Source organism: Bos mutus, chromosome 7 (genome assembly GCF_027580195.1).
Source record: "Bos mutus isolate GX-2022 chromosome 7, NWIPB_WYAK_1.1, whole genome shotgun sequence".
Taxonomy (NCBI): Eukaryota; Metazoa; Chordata; class Mammalia; order Artiodactyla; family Bovidae; genus Bos; species Bos mutus.
Window position 1 is genome coordinate 83,145,595 of NC_091623.1, and position 10,342 is coordinate 83,155,936.

Here is a 10,342-nt window from a genome sequence, read left to right on the forward strand (position 1 = left end):
GTAGGGGTCACGGGCCAGCCATGGAGAGGGCAGGTGGCCATGGCAATGCAGCAACGGAGGCTCAGAGAGAGGAGCCAACCTGCTCTGGGCACACACCAGTGTTGGAAGGCAGCTCTTTGGTTATTGATTTACTCTGCTGCCACCTGGTGGAGGCACACAAATTCAAGCTGGAGCCAGAATCCCCTCAGGCCAGCTGCCTTTTTAACTGTTTCACAACTCAGCTGACCACCCCAGTGGAGGAGCTGAAGCTGGTTTGTAGCAGCAGCAGGAGCGAGCCTGCGCTGAGACCTGGGGCAAGGCCGGAATTCTGGGAAACCCCCGCTGATAAACGTCAGGGGAGGGCCGGGAATTCCCCCCCACAGCTCCCACAGGCTCACCGCAGGGAAGTGGTTTCTATAAAAAGCCCAGAGGGACCTCTCCCGCCACACTGGGGACAAATGAGGTTTGCTGGAGGGCATGTTGGACTGAGCCCATTGATGGGAACCGAAAGACCCAGAAAAAAACAGCCCCGGGTGTTTTCTATTTTCTATGAGCTCCAGCACATGAGTGTGCGTGTGGTGTGTGTGTGTGTGTGTGTGTGTATGTTTGATGAGTCAGAGGAAAGTTCTGCACAAAAAGGATTAGCTCCAAGGAGGGGAGGAGAGAACACAGGCCTGGGAGCTGGGGCTGACTTCTGGAGGTTGACAAGGCTGTTGACATTCAGGGGAGGACCAAGCCACAGGAATTATAAACAGGATGCCGCGGAGAAGCGACCCAGGGAGGGGGCTGGCCGGGAGAGCAGGGCGGCCCCCAACAACACAGGATCCCCTGGCCTCCAGAGCAGCATTGTCCTGTGAGATGCTCCACGTGGCATCACTACTCTGATGGGAACCAGAACACCCCCAAGAGAATCATCACCATACCCTCTGGGAGAGGGTTAATGGTTAACAAACCCTCAAGGACAGCACTTTCTTATCTAAGAACTTCACACAAGTTCATTCATTTAATCCGTGGGACAATCTCGTGAGATGGGAACCTACAGCTTCCATTTTACAGATGAGGAAACTGAGGCTTGGAGAGGGCCTGAAGTCACAGAGGGCAAGTCCCCTGGAGTCCACAAGTTTAGCCATCGTGACCTGCGAGGATGTAGCATGCAGGTGGTCCTCAAAAGATCTAACTTTGTTTAAGCCTCCTCCATTCTCCCCACCCCCTCTGGAAACTGGGTTATGTATACAGCAGGTGCTTACCAAGTGCTCTATGGTAGCTTTAACTCAACAAAGTGGGGAGCCTGCCAAGAGGGGAGAGGTGGGGGTTGACTTGCTTATGGCCACACACCAGGGGTGGGGGGATCCAGGGACAAACTGGATTCCCACCTTAGCTGGGCTCTGGGTGTCCCTGGGTGCCCCCGCCCACCTCTTCCTCAGATGGATCCGTTGGTTCCCGCCCCAAGGCTTGCTCCAAGCCAGGAGAACGTTGCTTCTTGCGACAGCCTTGGCTACGGCCGTTGCAGCTGGAGCAGCTGGGGTTGGGAGGTGGGTGGGGGGAGGGGGACGGGTGCCGTGGGGCTGGGGATTGGCCCTGGGGGACCCCATCTCCCTTGTCCAGCTTGAGCTCTTCCAAGGTCCATACCAAAGCTCTCAAACTTGGATGGAGATCCATGGTCCAACCTCCAGGCCCAGGAGGGAATTCTCTCCCCTGGCTCCGGCTGGAAGGGGTTTCAGAGTTCAGAGGGGCAATGGTGGGATGGGTTGGGAGGGGTTCCTTCCCAGAACCTCGGAGGGCCCCAGAGATTGACCGAATCCCAGGTAGAAGTGAGTTCCCTGTTAGGAGCAGCAACCAAAGACCAGAGGTTGGAAATCCAGGCTCCCAGAGGGACATCCAAAGCCGAGGAAGTCAGCAAGCCCCCCTATAGCTGTGAATTTTGGGTTCAAAGCCCAGCTCCCCCAACCATGTCACTGGGCAGGTGGCTGATGTGGAGACCCCGCTATGCCTGCAAAATATTAGGACAGAGCTGGGTGCACATGATTGCTGTTATCAGAGAGCCCTGGTGAAACTGAGGCACGTGGCATCCCAAACAATTCCTTTGGGCCAGAGTGACCAGTATTCTTGCCTGGAGAATCCCATGGACAGAGAGGAGCCTGGCAGGCTACAGTCCATGGGGTTGCTAAGAGTCGGACACAACTGAGCGACCTAGCACGCATGCGTGCATGACCACATTTAGCAAAAATACAGGACGCCCTGCTAACTTTGAATGTCAGATAAACTAACTTTGAACATAACTACATGTAGGAAATATTGGCTTCCCTAGTGGCTCAGGTGGTAAAGAATTTGCCTGCAGTGCAGGAGACCTGGGTTCGATCCCTGACTCAGGAAGATCCCCTGGAGAAGGAAATGGCAACCCACTCCAGGATTATTGCCTGGAAAATTCCAAGGACAGAGGAGCCTGGGGGGGTACAGTCCATGGGATTGCAAAGAGTCGGACACAACTGTGCGACTAACTTTCACTTCACTTACATAGGACACCCTACTAACCTTCAATGTTGGATAAACTTTGTTCATAACTACATCCCATGCTCATATGTGGGATACACTTATGTTAAAAAGATGTCTATCTGACATTAGGGTTTAATCATGCACCCTGAGTTTGAACTGGTGACCCTCCTGGAGCCTCCTGGTCACTTGCACAGGTCCTTCCCCAACTGTTCTTCCCATCACCCAGTCAGCCGTCCCCCAGTCCCCGGGATGGGGAGAGGAAGTAGGGGCACCTGACCCCACCGTTAACAACTGCAACTGCCTCCGGGAGTGGGGACTATAAGAGGGACAGGTGGGCACAGAGGGCAGAAACCCTGGAGCCCCCAACCGACCATGACCCAAAGCTGCAGACACTTCAGCCCCGCCCTGGCCCCCATTCTGCTGGCCCTGCTGCTGGGTGGTGAGTGGGGCCGAGTCTGTCCCTGGTCTTCTGCTTCCCCCTCTCCACTCACCCTGGACCCTGCCGGCCCCCTCCTCCTCATGGGATGAGGAGGAGACTGAGGTTCTGAGTTGTGAGGGTGACGGGGGGGGGGTTCACCCCGCACCCTGTGGGGACTTCAGGTCTGGCTGCGACGGAGCAAGAGGACCGTACACGCCCCCTCCCCTCTCTGGGTGACAAGCAATAGAAGAGCCCAACCCTGCGGGGCCCTGGTGGGGGTTCCAGGGGTCGGGGGGTTCCTCCTCCGCTTACCGCCCCACCCCTGCCCGTGCCCCCAGGCCCCGCGCTGGCCTCGGAGATCGTGGGGGGCCGGGCGGCCCGGCCGCATGCCTGGCCCTTCATAGCTTCGCTGCAGCGGCGCGGAGGCCACTTCTGCGGCGCCACGCTCATTGCGCGCAACTTCGTACTGTCGGCAGCGCATTGTCTGAACGGCCTGTGAGTGTCTCCGCGCGCGCACACATCGGGGTCCCGGCGCGAGGGGCGTGGGGCCGGCCCAGGGTGGGGGCTTCCGGCAAAAGCGCGAGGGTTTGCAGGGTCCCCCTGCGCCCCAGCAGGGTCTCTCCGCCGCCATCACCTCCTGTCCGCCCCCGACCCCAGGAACTTTCGATCGGTGCGCGTGGTGCTGGGGGCGCATAACCTGCGGCGGCAGGAGCGAACCCGGCAGATGTTCAGAGTCCGGAGGGTCTTTGAAAACGGCTTCGACCCCTTGAGCCTGCAGAACGACGTCGTGGTTCTCCAGGTGCGCGGGGGGCGGGGCGGGCAGGGCAGGTGCAGCGCCCTGAGAGGCTTGGGGAGGGGGGGAGGGGCAGGAGACTAGGGGGTGCGGCGGGCGGGGGCAGACCTGGTGTCTCCACTAATCCCGGTGCTTCAATCACCCCGCTGTGAAATGGAGAAGTACACCCCCGCACCCCGCAGGGCTGCCAGAGATTAGATAAGACAGCCAGAAGCTCTGAGCAGCTGTCTTTGCTAGCGGTGGGCACCGACGGCCTCCCTCTTTGGAAATGGGGCAAAATTACCTACATTCGGTGGGTGGGAGTCTGGAGGCAGAAACCTACCTTTCCCCTCTGCTTGCACAGCTATGATTATTCTCTGAGAATGTTCTAGAACAAGGGCCTTATGGTCGCTGGTGTGGCCCACGGTTTGTTCTGTTGAACACCTACTGTTTACTGCACCCAAGACAGGACACATTCAGGGACTTCCCTGGTGGTCCAGGGAAGACTCTGCACGCCCAAATTCAGGGGGCCCAGGTTCAATCCCTGGTTGGGAAACTAGATCCCGCATGCTGCAACTAAGACCCCACGCATCCAAATAAATAAATAAAATATAAAAGACACGTCCAGAGACGTGGCCTCGGCCATGGTGGTTCCTCCCACTTTACAGACGGGGAAAGTGAGGCTCGATGGGACGCATGCAGAGGGTGGGCGTCCTGCTCTTAAACACCCCGGGACAATGGTAGAGCCTCCGCGGGGGAACCTGGCCCCAGAGTCACAGCTGTGGCTCGCCGCCACTCCCCCGTGACTGCTTCGTACCCCACCACCCTCCTCTGCAGCTCAATAGGATGGCCACCCTCAATGCCAACGTGCAGGTGGCCCGGTTGCCTGCCCAGGACCAGGGCGTGGGCGAAGGTGTTCGGTGCGTGGCCATGGGCTGGGGCCGTCTGGGCACGAACCGGCCACCGCCCCAAATCCTGCAGCAGCTCAACGTGACTGTGGTGACTGGCCTCTGCCGCCCCACCAACGTGTGCACCCTGGTGCCACGCCGGCACGCTGGCATCTGCTTTGTAAGTACCCTGGGTGCCCCCAGCCCCTACCCCACCCCCTCCCAGGCTGCTGTAGCCAGACCCCTGGAATATCTTCCCCACCCTGAAGGGCAGGTAGGTGGAACTGAGAGGGCTGGGCCGGGAACCCTAGCCTCCAATTTGTCTGGCTCCACAGGGGGACTCCGGTGGGCCCCTGGTCTGCAACGGGCTGGTCCATGGGATCGATTCCTTCATCCGTGGGGGTTGCGGCTCTGGGGTCTTCCCAGACTCCTTTGCCTCTGTCGCCAAGTTTGCCAACTGGATCAACTCTATCATCCGGCGCTACAGTGACGACGATGGCCCCTCTCTCCACCCCAGGGACCCCACGGGCAGGACCCACTAGAAAGGCTGTACCTGTCACGCCCCCTCACCTGCCCTTGGCTGGGCCCTTCCCATGAAGCATCACTCAGCATCTGGCACAATAAAAACCTCTCTCTGTTTTGTAGAAGGTGTCTGCGTGTTTGTTGGTTGTACAACTGAGTCTTGAAAAGTCCTCAGGAGAAGGTCTTGGGAGTGTCACGAGTACGCTGCCACCAGGTGGTGGCTGATTCAGGGCCCTGGGGTAAGAAGTCCCGTCTCTACCTTCCACAAAAGGATCCCAGTTGCTATTTCTTGGACGGAGAAGCCTGGTAGGCTGCAGTCCACAGGGTCACTAGGAGTTGGACATGACTGACCGACTTCACTTTCACTTTTATGCACTGGAGAAGGAAATGGCAACCCACTCCAGTGTTCTTGGCTGGAGAATCCCAGGGATGCGAGAGGCGGGTGGACTGCCATCTATGGGGTCGCACAGAGTCGGACACAACTGAAGCGACTTAGCAGGAGCAGCAAACAATTAAACCAGTGCTGCAGGTGGTGATAACGCAGAGCACTACAGCAGGTGTTCACACGTGCTTACAAGCACAGACATCATTCTGAGTCTTTGCAAGTATTCACTCAGCTGGTCCTCTCTCTGCCCTTGAGGCAGGTCCCATGAGTGCCCCACTTTACAGATGAGGAAGCAGAGGGGCAAACAGCTATGAAGTCACTCTCAAGAGCCTGGGTTCGAGCCCCAGCTCTGTGACTTTGAGTAACTTGTGTGCTGCCTCTGAGCCTCTGTTTCCCTGCAGTAAAGAGTGAGGCACTGTCTAGGAAGCAGCCAGCCAGGAGTTGGGGTCCTAGGCCAGCCTCGGCTTCACTGAGTGGGGAGACAGTCCCTCCCCCTTCTCCTCAGCCTTGGTGGGGAGGTGGGGGGGGGGAGGGAGGCAAAGATGTCAGATGTCTCACAAGGAAACACTTCAGCCCGAAGGGGTCACAACAGCCCTGGGGAGGCGACCAGCCTGTACCCCTCTTTTGCTTCCCTGGGCTTGGGAAGGAACCCCCAGGGGCCCACAACACATGCGGCCTCTGCCATCATGCAGCTCACAGGCTGATGGTGGGAGAATCAATTGCCTAAGCCAGCAAATAAATTTGAGAAGTAACATCAGGCAGTGCCCCCTCCCCCACCCCTGACCCCACACCACGAGGCCAGGATAAATTCCTCTCTGCACCACACCCCCCCATCCCGCTAGTGGGGCACACCAGCCTGGCCCTACCTGAAGGTCCTGACTTTTGCTAGTCCCTCTGTCTGCTGGCTCTTCCTGAAGGTATACCTCCCAACTAGTGCCAGTGGCTCAGAAATGTGACCCACTGCCCAGCAATCGCTTTTTCCACTTAATACTATACCCTGGAAGTCTTCCCAGGTCAACAGAGCATCTGGGGACACGTGGGGTTATTCATTGAACTGACCTGTCTTGTTGGGTCATTTCCAAATTTTGTCGCAATTTCCAATACGCTTACTTACATAATCTGGACTCCACTTGCAAATGTGCTTTTGTTTCAGAGATTCTGATTTTAGTATGGAAACATGTCAGGATCTAACAAATCACATTTGCTATGTTGTTTTCTAATTTTCTTTTCACTGTGAAAAGAAGGAGAAGGGGAAAGATGGTGCACTGCTTCCACTGGGAACAGCTCACAGCTTGAGGTCCTCCCCACTCTTCTGGGAGTACCCAGCATCTCCCTCTAGTAGGTTCATGAGATATTGACCCACCATCCCCAACTTACAGAGGACCATGTAACTCAGGTTCTGCTCATCAGAACCTTTCATCCTCTGCCTGCAAAAGATGGTTTAGGGGCATGAGATCCAAGTTCGGCCAATCCGAGACAGGCTTGAGACGCTGGCTACAGTGATGGGGAATTTGTAGAGGGACTGACCCAGCTTCTGGGCTGAGTCTAGGGCCCCTGGGGCCACAACAATGAAGGAAAAAAGTCATCAAGGAGGAAAGAAGGAACCAGAGGGAGACCTGACCTTGTTAAGGTGCCTGGATCAAACTATAGCTGAAGGTGGACCCATGAACTTTGCGTGTAATTTCCTTGTTGAAAGTTCTACCCGGTTTGCCTTGGTTTTCTGTCACTTTTATCCAGTCTTTCCAGTCACCCCTACACATCACTTTTCCCATATTCTACTTGGGGTATCAAGCTCCAGAGCCACACCAGTGGGAACAAGGGTGTTGGATGACCTCTCCCCACCCCCACCGGACCTCTTCTCCAAGTTGTAGGAGGAAGAGAAAAAAGGGAGGAGCGGAAAAGGAGGAAGTGGGTTGTTTACAGACTGTGGTCTTCAGCTGCTGTTGCGAAACTTTTGGAGCTGGGTAGGCACTAGGGGGGACTGGGCTGGGGGGCTAAGGGTGGGTCCATCCCTCTGCTCAGCCTGCTGCCCATCGGAGGGGCAGCTTCCCACACCAGGGCTGGCCCTGGGTCAGGCTCACAGGGGTAGCTGGCATACCCAGCAGCCCGTCTATACTCAGTACAAAGTCCGTGGGAGAGAACCGCACCCCTGGGGAGAATGGACAGGCAGCTTCCCTTTCTCCAACTGGGCCGATGCCCACCCGGCAGATAGGGCCTGTGGGAGCGCCCGCCTCCTTCCAGCCTCATAAAAGCACCCCCACGGTCCTGACTGGGTCAGTGTCAAGGCCACGGAGGCATCATGGCAGACAGATCCCTGCACCTGGTGGTTCTGATCCTCCTCGGGACAGCCCTGTGTGGTGAGTGGATGCGGGATGACCAATGGGGGCCACCAGCTTGCAGGGCAGTCATCGAGGTGGCCCCTCCATCAAACGGGACTATTCCCCAGCCCCACGTGAACAGAAGGCTCTGGAAACCAAGGAATTCTCCAAATTTTAGGGATTTGGGGGTTGTTTTTTGTTTTGGAGGTGCCAAGCAGCTTGCAGGATCTTATTCCCTGACCAGGGATTGAACCCCTGCTCTTGGCAATGAGAGTCCCAACCACTTGACTGCCAGGGGATATTCTTAAAACTTTGCATCTAGCTTTCCACACACTGGAAAACCGAGAGGCAAATGCTGGCAGGGATGTTGGGTTTGGGCAGCCCCACTTTCCTCGTGTTTAAATTGAAGCCATCAGGCCCAGTGTGTAGGCATGGGGTTTTCCCCAGGTTCCCTCACTCCCTATTGTATGTCTTCTCAGCTGTTCCTCCCTGGGGCCCCCGGAGGTTGTGATTCTGTTGGGGAGGATTGCAGGATGGAATTCCAGGTCTGAGGGGGTGTTACAGCCAATGGAGGGTGGGGTGTTGCAGTCGATGGGGGATCCCGAGGGCTGGGCTGCAGTTACCCCCGAGGTCCTCACGCTGACCTGCCTACTTCTAGCGGCACAGCCCCGTGGCCGGATCCTGCGTGGCCAGGAGGCTCCATCCCACTCCCGGCCCTACATGGCATCCGTGCAGGTGAACGGCAAGCACGTGTGCGGAGGCTTCCTGATAGCAGAGCAGTGGGTGATGAGCGCAGCGCACTGCCTGGAGGACGTGTGAGTGGCCCGGGGCAAAGAACGGGGCCAGGCGGGGCGGGGCGGAGCGAAGGGACGTGGTTCTGATGTGCGTCCACCCCACTCCCAGGGCCGATGGGAAGGTGCAGGTCCTCCTGGGCGCGCACTCCCTGTCGCAGCCGGAGCCCTCCAAGCGCCTGTACGACGTGCTCCGAGTAGTGCCCCACCCGGGCAGCCGGACAGAGACCATAGACCACGACCTACTCCTGCTGCAGGTCTGTTGGGTCTAGCCGCAGTCCCCCCGTTGCTCTGGGGCTCCGCCCCGCCCTGGCCATAACACTGGCTTCTGCCCCATCCCCCAGCTCTCTGAGAAAGCCGTGCTGGGCCCTGCCGTGCAGCTCCTGCCATGGCAGCGCGAAGACCGCGACGTGGCTGCGGGCACTCTCTGCGATGTGGCAGGCTGGGGCGTGGTCAGCCACACCGGCCGGAAACCCGACCGCCTGCAGCACCTACTCCTGCCGGTGCTCGACCGCGCCACCTGCAACCTGCGAACGTATCACGACGGCACCATCACTGAGCGAATGATGTGCGCGGAGAGCAACCGCCGGGACACCTGCAAGGTGCGCAGGCGGGGCGGGACGGAGAGGGTACCAGCCTGCTTGGGTTGGGGCCTGTAGAGGGGCGGGGCGGCGGGGCAGATCTACTGTGGGTGGGGCCAGTAGAGGGGCGGGACAGACAGGGGACCAGCCTGTTGGGGGTGGGTCCAGGAGAGGGGCGGGCGCCCTGGGGACGGGGCAGAGAAGGGCACGTATGTTGGAGGGCGGGGCCAGCAGAAGGGCAGCGCACTCGGACAGGCCGGACGGGCACGGCTGGCCTGAGGACAAAAAAGGGTTGGGAGGAGAGGTGACAACTGGGAGAGGATGTGGATGCGTTGGGACCCGAGCTTGAAGGCTTCGAGGGGCTGCTGCGCAGAGACTGGGACGGAGGGCGGGAGTGGAGCTTGAAGTGGCGGAACCGAAAATCCGGAGGCGAGGCCTTGACGGGCGGAGGTGGGTGTACCCTGGGGAAACTGAACAGTGAGGGAATGATTGGGGCCTCAGGGCTGAGCGGAATTGCAACAGGCTGGAACTGCAGCAGGCTCTGCTGCTGCTGCTGCTAAGTCGCTTCAGTCGTGTCCGACTCTGTGCGACCCCAGAGACGGCAGCCCACGAGGCTTCCCCATCCCTGGGGTTCTCCAGGCAAGAACACTGGAGTGGGTTGCCATTTCTTTCTCCAATGCATGAAAGTGGAAAGTGAAAGTGAAGTCGCTCAGTCGTGTCCGACTCTTAGCGACCCCATGGACTGCAGCCTACCAGGCTCCTTTGTCCATGGATTTTCCAGGCAAGAGTACTGGAGTGGGGTGCCATTGCCTTCTCCGGCAGCAGGCTCTAGTGGAGCCGAACCAGGATGCGGGAGGGCGGGCCTGTACCGTACCTCACGACCCTGCTCCCCGCAGGGCGACTCCGGAGGCCCGCTGGTGTGCGGCAGCGTGGCCGAGGGCGTGGTCACCTCGGGTTCACGGATCTGCGGCAACCACAAGAAGCCCGGTATCTACACGCGCTTGGCGAGCTACGTGTCCTGGATCGACGGCGTCATGGCTGAGGGCGCAGCCGCCTGAGGAGGCCCTGAGAGGCTGCGGTCACGGGGCCCGAGCAATAAAATCATCCATTCCTGCACCCGGTCCGCCTTTATTGATTGCATGCTGCCTGCAGGAGTCGACCAAAGCGAGCAGACTGAGGGGGTGGCGGAGTTCTGG

At 58.6% G+C, this 10,342-nt stretch overlaps 2 protein-coding genes across 2 annotated transcripts; both read left to right on the plus strand.

Moving 5' to 3' along the window:
• Positions 1-2,844: 2,844 nt before the first annotated feature.
• On the plus strand, positions 2,845-5,172 carry LOC102274925 (neutrophil elastase). Its single transcript, XM_070374745.1, has 5 exons — positions 2,845-2,925; positions 3,138-3,385; positions 3,548-3,689; positions 4,500-4,730; positions 4,885-5,172. The coding sequence occupies exons 1-5, from the start codon at positions 2,845-2,847 to the stop codon at positions 5,089-5,091; spliced, it is 909 nt and encodes a 302-aa protein (XP_070230846.1). The 3' UTR covers positions 5,092-5,172.
• A 2,390-nt stretch (positions 5,173-7,562) lies between these two features.
• On the plus strand, positions 7,563-10,262 carry CFD (complement factor D). Its single transcript, XM_014482932.2, has 5 exons — positions 7,563-7,813; positions 8,433-8,589; positions 8,678-8,822; positions 8,910-9,167; positions 10,043-10,262. The coding sequence occupies exons 1-5, from the start codon at positions 7,756-7,758 to the stop codon at positions 10,202-10,204; spliced, it is 780 nt and encodes a 259-aa protein (XP_014338418.1). The 5' UTR covers positions 7,563-7,755; the 3' UTR covers positions 10,205-10,262.
• Positions 10,263-10,342: the final 80 nt, after the last annotated feature.

What these genes read in the sequence shown, in the direction of transcription:
- LOC102274925 (XM_070374745.1), top strand. Translation starts at nt 2,845, where the DNA reads ATGACCCAAAGCTGCAGACACTTCAGCCCCGCCCTGGCCCCCATTCTG. An exon ending in TGGGTGGTGAGTGGGGCCGA is followed by an intron (nt 2,926 to 3,137) that starts GTCTGTCCCTGG and finishes GACAAGCAATAG; the next exon opens with AAGAGCCCAACCCTGCGGGG. An exon ending in GGCACGCTGGCATCTGCTTT is followed by an intron (nt 4,731 to 4,884) that starts GTAAGTACCCTG and finishes CTGGCTCCACAG; the next exon opens with GGGGACTCCGGTGGGCCCCT.
- CFD (XM_014482932.2), top strand. Translation starts at nt 7,756, where the DNA reads ATGGCAGACAGATCCCTGCACCTGGTGGTTCTGATCCTCCTCGGGACA. An exon ending in GCGCACTGCCTGGAGGACGT is followed by an intron (nt 8,590 to 8,677) that starts GTGAGTGGCCCG and finishes CCCCACTCCCAG; the next exon opens with GGCCGATGGGAAGGTGCAGG. An exon ending in ACCGCCGGGACACCTGCAAG is followed by an intron (nt 9,168 to 10,042) that starts GTGCGCAGGCGG and finishes TGCTCCCCGCAG; the next exon opens with GGCGACTCCGGAGGCCCGCT.